The 19598-nt window shown below is 40.8% G+C and overlaps 1 protein-coding gene across 2 annotated transcripts; it reads left to right on the top strand.

Moving 5' to 3' along the window:
- The first annotated feature begins 673 nt into the window (after positions 1-673).
- On the top strand, positions 674-19424 carry elovl1b (ELOVL fatty acid elongase 1b). 2 transcript variants are annotated; one of them, XM_084065847.1, is made up of 8 exons: positions 674-825; positions 15757-15842; positions 15956-16146; positions 16531-16611; positions 16764-16820; positions 17387-17492; positions 17836-17972; positions 18341-19424. In XM_084065847.1, exons 2-8 carry the CDS (start codon positions 15782-15784, stop codon positions 18668-18670), a joined length of 963 nt encoding a protein of 320 aa, XP_083921973.1. In that variant the 5' UTR covers positions 674-825; positions 15757-15781; the 3' UTR covers positions 18671-19424. The 2 variants fall into 2 exon arrangements, with proteins under 2 accessions (XP_083921973.1, XP_083921974.1); XM_084065848.1 differs by lacking the exon at positions 674-825 and adding an exon at positions 9298-9662.
- The last annotated feature ends 174 nt before the right edge of the window (positions 19425-19598 follow it).

Genomic DNA, 19598 nt, shown 5'->3' with positions numbered 1-19598 from the left:
ACCATATAGCTGGCTGAATAGCAGCTGGACCAAATTATTACCATCAATTAATTGAGTTGCAGCAGACTGCATTTACAGTAGGCTACTGTGTTTTTGTTGTTTGTTTGTTTTAGTTTTTTTTGTTGCTATTTCTGTTGTTGGAAATTGTATGAATGTATTTATTATTGATTATATTTTTCTTTATTTTTCTACTACCCCCCACCCCCACCCAAACGGCACTCAACAACTCACACACGAATTCCACTCAAAGGGCCACAATGGAAATAAACTGTCAAGGTTTTTTTTGTGTTGTATCCTTTTGACAGATGTAGCTACATACAAATACATTATGCTCATGTTAGCGTATGCATTTTTTGTCAATATAAACGTCAATCAATCAATCAATCAATCAATGAAACCCCAAGGCGAATACAGAGACTGAAATAAATAATTAAAGAAGTTATCTCACCCTGTAGTGTTTGCACAAGGACAGGTGTGTCAGTGTGCCAGAGGGGGGGATAGGGATAGTCTATTACTGATTAGTAAGAATTGATGATGACGGGCACCATGCTATATGGAGCCAGTTGATCACGTTGGCGTCAGGCGAGCATGTCGATGGCAGACGGTAGGCTCAGCTAAGAAGACTCCACCTTTTTCTAGTTTCATCAAAGAGCTGAACCAGGAACACACTTCAAACCCCCTCAGATGAGCGTGAGAGAGAGACATAGAGACAGAGAGAGAGAGAGAGAGAGAGAGAGAGAGAGAGGAGGAGATTCACCGGAGTTATCCATCTCACACATAACTGTTTTTATACTTTTCTGATTCACCGGCCGACAGCAGTGATTGGTGAGTAATTCTGTTGTTTAAAACAACAGTAGTGGTTTATTTGTCAATGTATTAGCAATAATCGGGGCTAAATGTCAGGTGCGCTATTTGACAGTTGGTGGAATGAATGATGTGAGTGATGATGAATCAATGGCGAACTCGACTATAACCGGATGTAAATGTTATTGCGTTTGGTGTAGAATAAATGAATACAACATACAAATTCGCATAAATAGTGTAGGCAGTGTATTTCTTTGTGCAGCAAAAGTTTGGCTATAGCTCCACCACCGCTGCGTCCTGTATTTTCAACAGTTATTTTCCATCTCTTTGATCGAGTCTGACTTTTCAGACTCGATAGAATACATGATAGTCTTGATCCAAGGTTAGCGAGACTGTTGTATGACAGTGTAGCTACTAGCCCCCCCCCATGCTAATAGTTTTTATTTAGGCTAGTTGTCATTTGCCTCCTACGCATGATGTACTTGTAGATAACAGTGCTAAGGAACGGATCATGAGTAGAGATTATTAGCTTGTGCGTAGGTGCAACGTGGTGCAAGTCAAGATAACCTGGAGACAAGACTACATTGCAAATAGTTTAGCCCTTTGTTTGCTGATAACTGTGATGGCTATCACATATTTCAAACAGGATCTGCTGTAAAAGAGAACAGATCACGTTATAATTGTTCCTACTGGTGCTGCAATATCGACTAGACTACCTCCAACTCAACTCCTCCAACTGCCTTTTGTCAGCCAATAATGTATTTAATTTCACAATTCTCAGATATCTAATGACATCCATGGTCCTAGCTGATGCACTGCCATTGTTCATTAGTCACTTGAATAAGACTATAATGACATGTCAACAATTGCAACTTGGAAACTAGTTTGCAATTTGACAGTTAGAACTAGCTTTAAGGTGATCGCCATAGTTGTTGTACTCTCATGGTGGTAATGCAAACACTGTGACTGTTATTGCAAACATTACACTGGTGGACTGGAGTGACTGTTACAGTAAGTTATTGGTTATTGCCAGGTCATCAGTTCAAAGTCAACGACATTTCAAGGCACTCAGTTTCGAGGCCAGAAAACCGATGATGGCCAACAAAAACATATGGGTGCTTTGCTTTCTATAACTTGCATTTATTCAGGGTTGTTTTTGCTGAGCACACTTGCTGTTAGGAAGTAACACACCCTGGCCTGCAATCTTAATCTTAACAGTTCACACTACAGTACAGTAACCTACCCATTCATAACTGCTCTGTGCTCTTTCTGGGGAAGTGTCCGTAGGTGTTGGCAGAGAAGTTACTCTTTCACTGTCCCTAACTAGATTTCCTCAAGTCTAGAGGTTCTAGGTCAGAGGGCCAATCCATTTTGAATTGGGCTACCACCCCTCCCCCCAAATCACAACGTTGACGTCTACAAAATTGTAAGAATGGAGGTCATCACGTCCAAGTGTTGAAAGCTGCCTTCTGAGAATGCATATCCTGAATTTCAGCTGTACATTCTGTAATGCAGGTCAGAGGACATGGTGATGACTAGTGACAGACAGGCACACTGTCTGAACCTTCACTAGCTATGCTGTGCTGTCTAAAACCACTCAGTTCAATTTGCTTTCTTTGTGGTCTGTGCTACCTTGAATTTCTAAAGCCTGTTCGATACAGACAACAGCAAGTGACAACTTGAAATACTGAAACTAAAATGGATTGACAAAGAATGTGTACTAAAGAACAAGGAAACCAATGAATCTTATTGGCAGCATGGATGTTTCAGCTATCAGTAATGGAAATGGTAACAGTGTCATAGGGCTGCACAATTATGGCTAAAGTGATAATCCAGATTATGTATAAAATATTTTAAATATTTAATAAATACCCTTTTTTTGGGCGTTTTTCACATTTCTTTTGACACAGAATCAAATGTTTTATGGTCATGATTCACCAGGAACCTGTATGACTTGGTCCCAGGCTTAAAATAATTCATATAAATATTTTCTATGGGAAACACTAATGGGCTTTTTATCTGTGGATCCACAAAATAGCCGCCACTGCTATGCCCTATTAAGATTGCTTTGGCATAATGGCCCATACCAAAAGATGTTGTCATGCTCAGACTTGTATGTGTGACAGGCTTTCCTTACAGATGTGAGAATGGAATGAAGTTGTCATTCCATTCACAGCATGCTTACACATGCATGCTGCGTAATCCCAGCCTCAAGGCAGGTCTGCTTTACAACCTCAAAATACACGTGTTTTTAGGGCGTGGTGTCAATGGGGCCTAGCTGTCAAGAGCATTTTGATTTATTTATGGTATTCATTTATTTTTACGATTTATTTTTGGTATGTTATGCTCTATTTCAGATCGTGTAGAGTAGTGTAGAGCAGTGGTTCTCAAAGTGGGGTCCGGGGACCCCCAGGGGTCCTTGAGGGGTTCCCAGCAAAATGTGTTAATGCAGCATCACAATCATTTTAACCTCTTTATCCATACGTTTTGTACGTTGGCCGTTCAAAAATAGCAGACTATTTTTGTAATTTTCTGAAGAATCTGTGTTTTAAAATATTTGAATAATTTTGAAATTTCTTAACACAAATCTCTTCTGGGGGTCCCTGGCACAAAACATTTTCAGATGGGGGTCCGCGGCTTTATACAGTACCAGTATATATCAATTTGGACTGGAGGTCCTTGGCACGAAAAGGTTTGAGAACTACTGGTGTAGAGAGAGTAGAGACTAGAGAGACAGGAAATAAGGAAACCCTCACACTGCTACGTGCTTATTATAGCAAACCACACAACACAGGTCAGCTCACACTGCTGCTACGTGCGTGTAGCAAACCACACAGGTCAGCTCACACTGCTGCTACGTGCGTGTAGCAAACCACACAGGTCAGCTCACACTGCTGCTTCGTGCGTGTAGCAAACCACACAGGTCAGCTCACACTGCTGCTACGTGCGTGTAGCAAACCAGACAACAAACCCTACAGCGAACAACAGCCCAGCACAAGCTTCAACATCAATCACAGCTCAGCTCATGTAGAATCACAAAATGAGCGCAGGGAAATTAATGTAAAGTTGTGTGGAGTTTGGACCAATCGCAGATTCACTGGCAAATGTGTCTCATCAAATTGTTTTAGGATCAAAGGCTGAAACAACAAACAGCAAAATGTCTTACTAAATTCAGTTACATATTTGGTCATTGCATAGGTTATTGTTCCTATTTCAATGTAGGTACTTTTAGAAAACAGTACAAACTAGAAAAAGTGCTCCTCGGAGCACAGGTCTCCGCCAGGTCAGGTACGTTATTGTGGCCTCCTGGTGGCGCTATAATAGGCAAATGTGAAAAGGGTGCCATTTATTCTTTGGTCGTTTACGGCAATCGGACACTGCATTCATGATTTGAGGCATCTTGTTCCAAAAATGTGTTTTGCTAAATTAGACCTGCTGGTGGCGCTATAACAGGCCGGACGGACGGACGGAGGGTAAAACATACTCTCTCGCCATGCCTTTCGGCCTGGCGGAGACAACAAACAAAACTTGTTGCTTCCACTGACAGCCCTGCAGTTCCTCTTTCCACTCTGATGTTGGCTGCATGTCCTTAGCTAACCTCTGCCAGACATTGCCATATTTCATAGCAATTGACTTTGATATTCGTCATTGTGTTTTATATTATTAAATACTACAAGTGTGTAATGGAATACTATTTCTACTTTGATACTATGGATAATTCATATCTTGGCTCTTTTGTTTGTTTAGCATCTACTGTATGCACACGCCTGTCCGTCCTGGAAGGGGTTCACCTTTTTTGTGATCCTTCCAGAGCTTTCTTCTTTTTCTTTTCCTGTCAAGGTTTTTTTTCTTGGGAGTTTTCAGTTTTTCCTCTTGCCCTTGGCTTAGAATGTTTGACAGTATACGCCAAGGTCAGGTTCTTTCCTTTGTTATTTGTGAGCCCTTTGAGACTACAAACTGATAAAGGTAAAATGGAATATTCTTACTGCTGTTGCTGCTATGACACCTGGACTCCTTATCTTATCCAAAGAAACTTAACTTAACTTCAAGGACCATGTCTACTGTTGATGAAAACTTGTAATTACATACAATTACAAAACATATCACCAATAATATTATCTCAGGTAAGGTGTTGATGTAAAAAATTAGGAGGTGAATGGTGCTCATACCTGAGGTACTTTCCACTGTGGTGCTATATTTATAGTTTGACATCAAATTGAGAGCAAAAAGTCTTGAGACGTATGTCTTCATTTACAAATCTGTGCGATCTATGTCAGCTACAAGTGGACAGGTACTAAGTAACTAAATCAGTCTTATTTTGGGGTGGAGCCATGTCAATGGGTGGACACAGACCACCGGAGTACCACCATTGTGCGACCCCCTCCACCAACACCAGATGTGCACCTGTCGGTTTTTGCCTTTCCATGTGCATAAGGGCGAAGTCCTCTGCATATTTACAATGGAAAGTTCTAGAAATCTGAGTCCTCAGTGAGGACTCTGTAGAGGGGAGGGGGAGGGGGATAGATGGGTGTGTGTCTAGAGAATGAAAAGAGTGTCAAATGTGCACCCCCTCAGTGTCGCCCAAACAGTACACACTTAATATGATGCCGCAGCAAAACCAGTTGCGATAAGATTTACATGTTACCAATGTGGAATGAGGAGGGATTGTTTGGAATGAGGAGGGATTGTGCGGTGAATGTACTCTATCTCAGTTGTCATCTCTAGACACAGTTAAACTTAACAGAGACTTTGCAACACGGGATGAATGCAAACAAAATGTATTACAATGAATCCGAATGTACGGCGTAACATGATAAACACTTTGTTGCGGGTCCTATCGCAGATCCTGCCTGAGTGGTATCTGCTACTTGGGCGCTATTGGGGGAGGTGGTGGGTGACCTGAACGGAGAAGCACTATTGAGACAGGGTAGAGAAGGGAGAGGAGTGGTAGGGCTGGGCAATTATGTCGATGTGATGTGATACTATTTTGTAATCACTTAAAAACAGCAAAAATAGGCAATCTACAAGCTCATAACGAGTCATGTCATGACGCGCTGTGAGCTTGTATATCTGCTATTAGTTTAAAAAAATATATTGATATCTTCACAATACAATGTTATTTGCTAAAAAATATTGTGGTATTGATTTTATTCATATAGTCAATGGCCTCAACTGATCTGTTTTTGAGCAGAGACAAACTGGGTGAATGTGTTAATAGCTTAGAAATGTATGTGAGGCATGCAGCATGCTCAGTCTCTCAGTCTTTCATTTAGAGCTACCATTTAAGCCAGGAGTACATGGAGTGTGGAGAGAAGTCTTCTAGGGTATCTTGGATGTCTGAAATCAGTGAACTTTCACCATCCACCTGGAAAACCGTCCACCTGGAAAATGTACTGCCACAGTGTGACTAATGCCCCCCTGGAGCAAGTTTGTCATCCTTCTGGCTCGACTGGAATCCAGGTTTATGTTTCTCTGACCTCCAGATGTCACATTTAGTCTTTAGATGGAGTGTAAAGATAAAAACTGTCAGACAAACTGTCAGATAATATTAGTTTATAACAGTGGTCTCAGACACCTGTCCACAATCGAGAAAAGTGTTTGTTCAAAATACAGAGAAGGAAAAACACATTGTTGCTCAAAGCCCATGAACGCCTGTAGCCATGGTCTCCAGGGAATGTATGGCAATTATCTGAATACATATTATTACATTTAGATCAAACTTGCTTTTATATCCTAGTCCATCTTGTACTGTTGTACTGTGTGAAAGGCTCTGTTCATTTTGAGAGCTGAGCCAAAGTCCCCACACTAGAGTGTGAAAAGCAAGTGAAAGATCGGAGGACGTTGCACGGTGCATCTGAAGCTTATTGCAGATACCCCAGGCCTACAGGCCATACATGTGTCATTACTACACAAAGCAATGGTCAAACAGCATTATGTGGGCGTTGAGTGTCCTTGAAAGGATGCTAAGCACACTCAAAGGCCACAGTCCACTCAGTATGATTTGCTTTCAAGGATACTTGATGTTTGTGATATGACCACAAGTGGATGACTGGTTGCTTGGAGCAATTGTGATGGATTGAGTTCTAATACAAAATGTGGAAGCACATTAGCAGAATGCTGTCTGCTAGACAAAGAGCATAACTGGGATATGGCTCTCTTTTTGTTTATATTGTCTATTTTTTCTTTTTTGTTTCTTTGCTTTTGTTTCACAAATTGAGCAGGCAGGTGAGACAAGTCCACCAAAAGCTCACAACAGCCTTTTTTGTTCCCGTAAACAGTGAATCTTATACACTGAGGAGGGAGGAAGGACAAAAAACAAGCAAATTAAACAATTCTTGAAACTGAATGAATTATATATGTTATGCTTTTGATACAGGCTTCATGAATGACATTAAGTCTGTCACAAGGAATAAAATGTCACAAGGAATAAAATTCCTTCCATACACGTTTACTATTATTATTGTTGTTGTGTTTAATGTTCTCCTTTAATTGCTCATTGGTATTTTGGTGACAGTACTTCTCAGTTTGGGTTTCTTGGAGAATGAGTAGAATTCACTTGGTCCCTAATTTCAGCATCATTTGGTCGGTCCTCACTTTTGCTCAGGGCTTTTTTTTTGGTGGGATGGGGCGTGGCAGTTGTTTCACACCCCAGAATGACTATCACGTTTCAAAACAAAAAGACCACACAAAAACACCATGATCTATATTCCAGTCAGGTGTGTTTCGGTGTCGGGGGGGTTGTGTATGGTGTATGGTTGCATACATACACCCCTGTCCTCCTCCTAGTCAAAACACTCACACATAATCCCCCTACCCAGCTTCTGGACCAGAGTGACAGGTACAACCAGCCATGTCACAAATATTGTACATTGCAACAATGAATTGTCCATTTGTAAGAACAAAAATATAGTTGGCTAAACATAAATATATTTGGCTAAAAGAGGCCATTTCTAAAGACATTTGAATTAATGCGGCTATAGAAATGGTCTTTTAGTTGTTTTGTTTGAGTTGAGCTGAAGAGAGGTCACATTGAAACAAAAATTAACACTGTAACATTTTGTCAGCAGTCAGCACCTATTTTTGGGGTGAGGCTTGAAGATATATTTAGGAGAAATTACAATCTGCAATTTAGCCAACTATATTTCTGTATGGATCTTTGGCCATGGAGATGCATTAAGGGGTTGGAGGGTTCACCAGGGAAAATGTATTTGTTTTGGTCATGTCTTTGACAGAGCACACACTGGGACAGGTTGATGAAGAAGACCACTGTGTCAAGTGTACATTCTGGTAGTTATTCATTGAGCTAAAATATTGTTCATCATCATGGATGGCTGTAGTAATCATAATCAAATAGACTTGTAAGGAATGAGGATAGCCTTTCTCCATCTCTAGTAATCCTCAATGCACAGTTAGACTTATCTTCAATGTTTGCTCTTATTTGAATAGCTGGGTGTGGGGGCGAGATCAGAGTTAGTGATTTCCATTTTAGGCAAAGGGGGAAGTCTACTTGCACAATGTACTACAAGGAATAATTGAAGCATTATGGTATGAGTCACAGTTGTAGCAATAGCAGTTGTCTGTCATCACATTTGCCAGCCAGCATTGAATGAATATATGGTGATTTGTTTTTGTTATTACAGTACTGAGCAAACATAGCTCAAACTACTGTTGTTCTGGTTAATAGTAATTAGTATTGACTACTGTAAGCACACTTGGTTATTTATGTCAGATGGTGGGATCTATCTTATCCGTAGTAATCTCATGACACCTAACGGTCGTCATTTGATAAACACCTGCTATTTGATTACAATCACAGCCTATTGTTTGTGACCAAGATGTATGTGATCATGATCAGGACACTTTGGTGCCAATACAAATGCAAGACAATAAAACACAATAATTTTAAGATCACCTTTAGTGTCTTGACATGCATTGTGTGGGATAATACCATTGCAGTAAACCCCATATATCTGTTTTGTCTGAACATGTTTAAAGGAATGTTTGGTTTTGTCTTCACACTTTGACATGGGTCTAATACTTTGGTCATGACACTGATGATTGTTTTTTTCTTCTCTTTTTTATGTTTGAGAGGAACTGATGCTAGTTTTTGCTTTCTGGGTGTTGGTTGGAAGGGAGCTGGTTGCAGCATAACAATGCCCCCCTTCATAATAACAGAGTCGCCACTGATTTCTCGCCCGCTGCCTGTGAATAATATTATCAGCCTGCCCCAAGAGAAACCCACAGGGCAATTCCATAGTCGTGTGTCTGTTGGTGTGGTATAGTTTCAGAGTATTTGAATGGGGGAGGGCAAGTAGGTGGGTGGTAGTACCTATCATCTTTTCATTTGGGAGGAGTTTTGACATTGTGGGTTGAAATCGAGGCTAGCTCTCTCACTTGGCTCACACTTGCATGCATGCACTCGTGGGTGCGTGATTATTACACACAACTCCTCTTGCGCTCTCTCTCTCTCTCTCTCTCTCTCTCTCTCTCACTCAACCTCTTTCCCCTTGCATACGCTGTCTCTCGCTCGCTCTCTCTTTCTCTGAGGTAGTTATTCATCCAGTGTATGAGTCAGGGAGGGTGGGGTCTTGGAGGGCTGCAGTACCAGTCACACTTTTTCAGTTTTCTCTCACTCTCTTTTCCTTTTTCTCTCCCTCCCTCTTGTCTCTCTCTCCCTCCCTCCCTCCCTCTCTGTCTCTTTTTCTCTCTCGTTTCTGCTGCTCCTCTTGCTGCTACAGTTGTGCCGGCCTTTCTGCCCTGTAGTTTACAGAGAGCCTTGTCCTGCTTGCTGTGAAACAGGAGTACACACTGGCACCCGTCTGTGACGACTGAGGGGGAACAAACCTAGTCCCAGCAAGGTAAGACGGTGAATGTAGGCTAGAGGGCAACCTAAAGAAACTCCTGTCTCAGTTGGGTCCTACTTGTTGAGCTTGCAACATTTTACCGGTGAAGGTTTGCTTATTTCAAGTCGTCTCCCCGACGGGGGAAGGTTTCTTTCCTTTTTTGAGGACTGTGCTTCATGGACAGAATCCTGGGCTGTGTTGTGAAAGTATCCTCCTGGCACTCCTTTGTAAACAGATGCCTTACTGTGTGTTTGACTAATGCGCTCCGGGGCTGCTGCTGTCTCCCAGTGGATGTAGTCTTCTTTTCTTCTGTCATCTCTCTCTCTCCTGCGGTTTGTTCCAGAGCTTGAACGATATATTAGTTTAGCCGATATATCTGCAATTATTTGACTTTTTTGATGACATCTGTATCTGTGATATGCAGCCGTGTCCTGATTTTTTACCACTTTCAACCTGGCATCCTTATTTTGGGCTTGTCATTATAGGTGAAAATGTTTTGACGTTTTTAGAAATGTTCTAAAATCTTCAAAACCTTTCAAAGATATCAGATCTACAAGCTCACAAGGCATAGCGATGTGACACGTTGTGAACTTGGAGATCGGCTCTTTTAAAAAAATGTTTGAATAGTGATCTAGAACTCTCCAAAATCGGGACTGGCATCGGACCAAAAAATCTGGCATCGGCTGGGCTCTAGTTTGTTCATCATTAACTCTGACCTTGTGAGTGGAGCTCCCTTTTTCCATCCTTGTGATTCATTGACAGGGCTCTCCTTCCTAGCCACTGTACTGGGAGTTGTAAACCGGCTACTCTGTTGTCATGGTTTCCTTGAGGCGTGGCCCAAAATGGTGGTCAAAAGATTAAAAATATCATCTCAGTTACACAGTAAAATAATAGTCAATGCACAGTAACAATAGAAGAACAGGAATACTTGTTTTTTCCCACATGTTTTAGCTAATTGTCCATGACTAATAGTGTAGTATCTGCAGGAGTTAGATACATACCAAAGCCCTGAATATAATTTAATTCCAAACATGCTACTGGAGCATGTTGCATGTGACTGAAGTTATGTACAGCCATAGTTCTTCATAGTGTGCCATGGAATTATAGAGAGCAGCACAGTGACTATTTTGACTCTTGTCACAACAGTGAGAGGTTCCTTGTGCTCCAGTCGTAGTAGTGCTGACTTTGCAAGTGACTTTGTAATGACAACAACCTCTCAAGGACATTATTGTGCTACTACTGAGAAGTTTGAGACAATGACAGTTCAGGGGCGGGGATTAGGAGCAGTTTGGTGATGTTGCATTATTTGAGTTGGCAGGAGTAATCATGTGCAGGAAGACATTAATCACTTTCAACCTTGTGTCCCTATTTTTTACATGTCACTATAGGCAAACATTTAAAATATATTTTTAAACAATTACGAAGATTTGAAAAACAAAAACAGCCCTATGAGTGGTTAAGGGTGGGGTTAATACTTTGTATTCAACTTGCTACTGTAAATGGCTTTGCCTCACCATGCTACATTTACATTAGGGTAGGTAAGAATCTTTAGCGCAGCAATCCCAATGATTGAATGTGCTTTATTTCACTTTCTTCCGTGGTGCGTTCAGGATGTGGAAGTATGCTATGCTGTTTCCTCTTTTGGGGTAGGCTTGTCTTTGTCACAAGACTACCCTGCTGACCTGCACACTTTCTGTCACACTCACACTGTTGTAATAGTGGGCAGTTTTACTTAAAGGTCTTATGACATTCATTTTCATTTTTTGGGCGGCTTTATGACTTCAATTACACCCCAAAAAAAATGAAATTTGAACATTCAGTGGATTTTCTGTGGTCTGGAGTTTTCTGAATAATTAGGCAAAAAGGTGCTGGGATTGGCCCCTTGACTTTGACGTCATAGTCCACCCCTCCCCTATCCTTTTCTTTGGGGGGGGGGGCAGAGGCAATGATTGACAGGCAAAATCCCTCAATAGTGCCTGCCTCAATAGTGCCTGCCAAAAACCTGCCATGGATCACTGGAGTGGATTTTTCAGAATCATGAATTATATAATTATACAAAAGTATAGAAGTATATACTTTTTTGGACAGAATTGTCCATTGATCATTGGCTTCACATCCAGTGATCATAATTTCCTATTGACATTATTCAATCAGGAAAATTAGCCCTAGAAAATCACCCTGACCTTAAGTTAACTACTTAACTCTGATTTATACTTTGTCGCATGACGGTGTCCTGCGGCGAAAAAAGCCATGTACAAGCTCACACAACGTGTTGATGTGTTGTGAGCTTGTAGATCAGCTATTGATTGCTATTGCAATCAATAGAATAATCGCTAAGACAATTTTATGTGGCCTAGGGTGGGTTTGCACCTTCACGCCTTCCATCATATGCCATCCTGGGAATGGTAAACTGGCCGAATTCTCACCTACTGACCTCTCTTTACTCATATTCCAAGCATTTGTCCTCAGAACAAGACCAGACGTGGTTGATATTTGAGACGGCACCTTGATGTCACGGTCACAGCACACAATGTGTACTGTGACCTCAGATATGATGGTGCTCACGTGAGGCACACCACAGCTGTTTGTGTAAGAGTTTTCCGAAATGCGTGGTGTTGGGCAGTGGTGGAAGAAGTACTCAAGTAAAAAGTAGCAATACCACAATGTAGACATACTCTGTTACACATAAAAGGCCTACATTCAACAATTTATTTGAGTAAAAGTACAAAATATTGGCATCAAGGTCATTATGCAGAATGTCCCATTTTACAATCTTTTTCAGTATTTTCCTTCGAAAATAGCCTAAGTATAAAATAGGTTATAAAATAGGAATAATTGGTTAATGCACAGTATGTTTTGTAATAATAATCTAAATCGGGAAAGTAATTAATAACTACAGTTTTCAAATAATTGTAATGGAGTAAAAAGTACAATATTTTCCATATTTTTTTAAATATCTCAAAATTCTACTTAAAGCCTCACTACAGTATGCAACTTTTCTTTAATGAATAACATTTAATTTTGTCCAATCTGTATGGTAGAGTATGTTAATACAATATAACTTATACAAGTGGGGTGGTTGTATTTTGTCTCCCTGCTCTTCTATTGAGACATTTAGATTGTGTCAAAGGTCATGTTTCACAGGATCTGACACAAATTTTGACCTGATGGTCAAAAGATTCAATTTATCTCCTGAGCAAGCAGGCCAGCTCTATTAGCTCAATGGTAAACATGTCAGCACTTAAGCAGGAAACCAGGTTCAAATCCAGGGTAGAAGAGGAAAGTTACATAGTGCTGCTTTAACTACAGTACTTGAGTAAATGTACTTAGTTTCTTTCCATTACTGGTGTTGGGTTTGTTAGGGAAATGAACTATTTCGAACCAATGCTCATCCACACCTGCAGGTGCAACCAAAGCACAGTATAATGAACTCTCCCCTACATAACCAGTAGGAAGCTATGATGCAAATCTGCTGGCGTGGTAGATTTTTACACACTCAATCTCAAGGATTACACTTGGCGGGTGACGTCTGTAAGGAATGCCTTGGTGGTGAAATCTATTCTATTGTCTGTCTGTATGTAAATGTTTTTGACTGCCTTGATGGATCTTTTTATGTCAAATATGTTAGAGAGGTTCCCTAAATTTCCTGATTGTTGCCGGATGATTTGATTGTTTTAAACTCCTTTTGACTCAATATATGAAATTGTCAAAGTATTGTCAAAATTGTCACCCTTTTATGAAAGAACAGGTGCCACATTATACCACCTTCCTATTATTTGTAATAGAATAGAGCAGAGCACAGAGTCTTTATGTCTTTACAATTACTGCCAGTATTAAAACCCTGCTGCCATATCAGGTTTCCCCAAGTTCCCTAGGAAACGAGTGTCGTTTAACAGCATCTGATGATGATGATAATAAATAGACCTCGAGTATTATCTGTAAAAATGTCAACATCCCTCTGGCAAGAAGATATTCTCAAACTGTTATTAAGCAACGCAATGTTTATCTCTATAATGACTAGTTAGTACTATAGGCGTAGTTTATAAATGCCTTGTTTGTGGAAAACACTCCTTTTTACCATTTTCGCAACAGCTACCAACTTTACCTCTGCTCTCCTGGATCGCATTCCTCTGAATCCACTACATGATATTATTAGCTTTTAATTGTGTTGACTTAGGGTGGGTTGCTCCTCAGTTCTAGGGCAAACTCCAGGATTGTATATTGAACATCAGGACAATGCCTCCCCTCTTGCTCCATAGTGTGGGGAGAGGCGACCACACCCTCTACTCTACATCCCATAATGTTGTGGTTACTGGTTACATTCTGAACAGTTGAGATTTGATATGGTGAGGCTTTTGTCAAGCCTGGAAATGCCCAAACTTGAAAACCATAGCAGTGCTCCTGTGTACTGCACATAATAATCTCATCGTTACATATTAGGCCTAGCCAGAAAGTAGAATTACTGATTAATATCCCTCCATGGATTATTAATGGTTTATCCTGCTATCTTATAAAAGTTGCAGCTTGTTGTATTTAGTGTGTGTATTTTAAGCATTTAATTCACAAAGTTATAAAAAAGTGACTTGGAACGAATGCAATTGCACAATAGCAAAAGTTTAAATCTGTCAACATCGTCATGAGCAACCATTATTAAGGATTGTACTCTGTGCTGCCTCATTATAAACACTACTTGATAGTGGGTGCCTGGTAGCTCAGCACAGACCCCATGGAGTTTGAATCTGGCTTCTGTCGTGTCTCGCAGTATTCTCTCTTTCCTCTGACCTTGGTTTCCTGTCTCTCTACACTCTACTAGTTAATGAAGCAAAGACTGAGAGAAAAAAAGAAACCCTACTTGCTGGCACCGTAGCTTTTGTTTACTGTATAAACGCACAACTTCTATTTCTTGTTTGGCCAGGGTGCTCTCTAGTCTGTTGGGGCTGTTTGTGTGTTGCTGCGGGTCTTGAGTGGGGGCCAGCCACCCGTGCTTGGCAGTCCCAAACGGAGGCTGCAGAGCACTGACTGTCATCTGTGGAACAAGAGATGCCCAGCCTGTTTCCCTGTAGCACCTCCCCCTCCGGTATCAGGCCATGTCTGACGAGAGTCTGTAGCAGAGGCAAAGCCTCCTGGGATATCTGTTGAGTGTGCTTTGGGCTGGGGATGAGCTGTCCTGTCCCCTACCCATTGCGGTCCTTTATTACCTGTAATTACATTGCAATGCTGCTGAATCAGGCAGCAGCAGAAAACATAGGCTACCTCCTTGAAGACATTCATTGGCCACTGGAGAGGACACCAGCTGCCATTATTTGGTTTCAAAGGAATCTGATTGAATCATAACATGGTGTCTATGGGGGGCAATGTAACTTTTGAGTTAACTTAATATTATTTCAGTGCCCTCTGTCCTGAGATGGTTTTCGTGTGTTTTGGTGAATGTTCACAATTGCTTCGCCAAAGCATGTACTGTACTGTAGGTTCTCCCCTGCCCCTCTGTTGGTCCTGGGGGAAAGAATGTGGTACATTTTCTTATGCAGGCCATGATAAATATTTCATTTTCAACCTGGCGTCACTATTTTGGGCATGTCATTATAGGTGAACATTTTCCACACTCACAAATCGCGACATGCTGTGAGATTATTTATAGGGCTTAAGTGGTTCAAATTGACGGGGCAATATGTTTCAAGACTAAAGATCGCGCCTTTGCGAGTTTCGCCCCTTATGGAATTCTCTCATGGCCTCTGTGGACATCTTCAAAAGACTGTTAAAGACTCATCTGTTCAAACCGTTTTTCAAGTTGCGCTGGCTATGTTGGTGTGTTGTTTTGGTTGTTTTAGATTGGGTTATCTGCAGCCTACCAAGCTATAGATTCTGAGCAGTTATTTCTTAAAATGAAGATTTATTTGTTTCCCTGGCAGAAAAGGGGGAAATAATAACACAAAAAACGAAATAAACAAATATCAGTATCGGCTAAATTGTTATTTTAAACATCGGCATCGGACAAGAATTTCCATATCGGTGCATCCCTAATTACAGCTCTGTGTGTTGTAAAGCACTTTGTGTCTGTCAATGTCTGTGAAAAATGATCAACTTGTTTGTCATGTTTGTTCTTCCACAGATAATTGTGGCCAAACTAGGTCAAAATGCTGCAGGAGATTGGCTCACAAGTCATGGAGATCTATGACTTCGTCTTGTCGGGAATCGGTAGGTATTACTATACAAATCTACTTCACTAAAAACTACAAAATGCTTATTTGTCTCTGAGCGATATAATCATTGCCATTCCTCTCCAATTCAATGTTTCTCTCTAACTTTAGACCCACGGTTGAAGCCCTATCCACTGATGGAGAAGCCGGGTCCAATGACTGCAATATTGCTGAGCTACCTGTTCTTTGTACTGTACCTTGGGCCTCGCTTCATGGCAAATCGCAAGCCCTTCCAGCTGAAGGAAGCCATGATAGTCTACAATTTTTCTCTTGTGGCATTGTCAATATTCATTGTCTATGAGGTAGGAAACCAGAATTAAAAGCTTTCTACTATTCCAAGATTGTACAAACTCATGCGACACGTTGTGACCTTGTAGATTGGCTATTTTATTTTGATAATTAAAAAAAATTAGGGGGCCCAAGGATAGAACCAATTGACCCCGGTCAATGAAGTATATATATGGTTTAAGTGGTTAATGGACTTGATTGATGATTGATGAGTGATCATTTTTAATTTAGACTTCCTAGCATTTCCTGTGTCTAAATGATTTCATTTTAAATACATCTGTAGCTATGGAGTTGAGTTAAACTTGTATTTTAGACTTGTATCAAATGAAAATATGATGTATTTTTATCCTTGACTTGCTGTATTTGAATTTCCTATCGTTGGTTCTTTTGTTATTTAGTTCCTGATGTCTGGCTGGCTTACAACATATACATGGAGATGTGATGCTGTCGATACCTCTGATAGCCCAGAAGCTCTACGAGTAAGTCTTTTTCCTTATTACTACAGATCAACTCCTGACATACTGCATGAAATGATACTTCAAATGGACCCGCAATTGGAGGGTTGCATAGTCCGTAGTATTTGTACAGGTCTTGTTCAGATAAATATCAATGTCTGTATTCCCCTCACTAGATGGTCCGAGTGGCTTGGCTGTTCTGGTTCTCCAAAATTATTGAACTGATGGATACGGTAAGCCCCTGTGCTATTTCAATTGCCATCTAAATACATGATTTCACTACTAGTGGCACTTGGCAAATACATAAATACATGAATAATTGAATCATTAATAAGGTACGCTTGACATTCGATAGAATCTTTGGTTGTAGAGTAACCTGGGCATGATATAATAAGTAACGACTCCATTCACTCTCATTGTATGGCAAAACCAACCAAAATTATATTTTTTTTACTATCAAAGCTTATTCTGCCAATATATTAAAAACTAGTCCTAGTAGCACTGAGATTTGTGACTTGATTTTTGTTGCACTAGAGAACTTCCATCATAAGTAATAGCCTATTATATGAATCAAATACCTCCATTTTCCGGTTTCTCACGTACAGAACTCAGAAGCAGCAGATAAAGATTATGTACAATATTTGAACTATATCATGCTCAGGTTGCCAAGGTTCAACATCGATTTAACTTAAGTTAGGTTTAAGTCAATGTATCTTCTTCACTAATGCCACCAACACTTGTACTGTACATATTATGTTGAATATTAAAGATATCTTTGAAAATGTCCTCCTTGGGTTAGATCTTCTTTGTGTTGAGAAAGAAGAGTGGACAGATCACCTTCCTTCACATCTTCCACCACTCCTTCATGCCCTGGACCTGGTGGTGGGGGGTCGGCTATGCTCCTGGTGAGTCACAGACTGCTAGTGATTCAACCTTTGGTCAATGTTTCTAATTGTACACCTTGTATTTCTTGGAGAATGATCTGAAGCTCAAAATGTTTACTGGAGATCCGCTCGGGTTCACGCAAGAATAGTAATTGTTGTTTACTCAACTTTTTTTCAAAGAAAATTATTAACAAAGTCTATTGTAGTGATTGATAGGTCTAGAGATGAACACTATTATCTGGCGCCCCAACCTACCCATTAACCTCCTTTTATCGCAACATTCTTGACTCTTAGTGACATGTCATTTGGTTGGCATGTGGCCAGGGTTGGTCGGGTAATTACTGTAACCTTGTTCTTGTTACAGGTGGAATGGGATCTTTCCATGCTATGGTGAACTGCTCTGTCCACATCGTAATGTACTTCTACTATGGCCTCTCTGCTGCTGGACCGCGCTTCCAGAAGTTCCTCTGGTGGAAGAAATACATGACTGCCATTCAGCTGGTATGTTTTAGCTTTTGCTACTTGAGGACTTGATGCTGCATGCTGGCAGTATCACCACTTAAGCACTATTTCAATTATAGTGAAAATAGCAGATCTACAAGCTCAACACGCGATGCCACGCGTAGTGAGCTTGGAGATCTGCTATCTTCACTTTTTATTGTTTGAAAAATCGGGGGTAAATGTCTAACATTTTAATACAGCGATGCATTGATCATTAAAAGATTGCTCCAGTACTTTAACTCGAGTACAAATTTGACGAGCAACTTCCACTTGTATTTGAGTACTCTGAACCAGTGAGAACTTCCTGAAGTAAGTGTGATTATAGCACGTCATGGCAATTAAAAGTTCTAAATTGCCTCCCCCAACAGGGCCAGTTTGTACTGGTATCTTTTCACATCACCCAGTATTACTTCATGGCCAGCTGCGACTACCAGTTCCCCATCATCATCCACCTCATCTGGATGTACGGAACCTTCTTCTTCGTGCTCTTCTCCAACTTCTGGATCCAGGCCTACGTTAAGGGTAAACGGTTGCCCAAGCAGGACGCTAAGGCAAGCCTAAACGGTGCCGCAGCACACGCCAATGGCAAGCACCACGAGAACGGGACAACCGGAAAGGCTGTGTGCAACGGTGCCAGCAACGGCTCAGCCCACCATGAGAACGGCGGCTCCCACATGAGCAAAATGAAGAAGGCCTAGGTTCTCTGGAAGGAAACACCCAAGATGTATGACGATGTGAACTATTATTTTGGATTCCAAAGAATATTTTGGCTGTGTTTCTTTACAGTACTTTTTTCCTACTTCAAACATGGGGAAATGACGTGCTCAATAACCTCCACAGTAGGGGTCCCACATTTTGATTGTGTTTTGTTTGGTTTCTTGTTTGTATGGGAAACCACCTTAGGACCACATTCACGCGGCGACCATTTTGCTCTTACGTCATACTTGGGGGTGGGGGGGGGGGGGGCGGGGACCCTATGTCATATCTGAGTACCCTGAGTGTGACATAAGAGCAAAATGGTCGCCATGTGAATATGGTCAATGGAACATGATGTATGAAGAGAAGATGTTATGACCTAATGTTGTCTTCACTGATGTTGCAAACAGCCTCATTGTTAATTATCACAGTGGTAACATGTCCATAGGAATGCATAGCCCACATCCTTCAGTACTTATCTGACCCCTATGCACCCACACTCTTTCCCTCTCCCTCTGACCACCCTCCCTGGTGGACAGATAACACTGTACAGTTTCTATCATCAATAGCCTCATTTATGCTTCGGCGAAAAATGCCGAGTGACATGCGTTCGGGCTAAACTTGAATATGTCTTGTGTAAATAGTTTTACAACCAAAAAAAGGATAAACTAATGGTATTAGTATGCTTTAGACTTTCTAAATTTTGTTACATTGTCTATTTAAAATTAAAATGCCAATAAATTGAATTTTAAAGTAGCATGTCTCACTTTTGCATTCGGTCATTTTCATTAACCCCCCCCCCACAAATGGTTTTCTTGTTTGCATACTGTATGTACACGCAAATTTGTTCTGCTCTGATGGATACTTGATGATGCATTCAGTGAAAGTTGTATCCATTTATATTTGTCAAGCTGCCAAAGTGTTGAGACA

The sequence above is a fragment of the Gymnoscopelus microlampas genome (genome assembly GCF_963454915.1).
Source record: "Gymnoscopelus microlampas genome assembly, chromosome: 9".
Lineage (NCBI taxonomy): Eukaryota > Metazoa > Chordata > Actinopteri > Myctophiformes > Myctophidae > Gymnoscopelus > Gymnoscopelus microlampas.
Note: the sequence above shows the minus strand (reverse complement) of the source record. Positions and strands in the feature narration are given on the sequence as shown.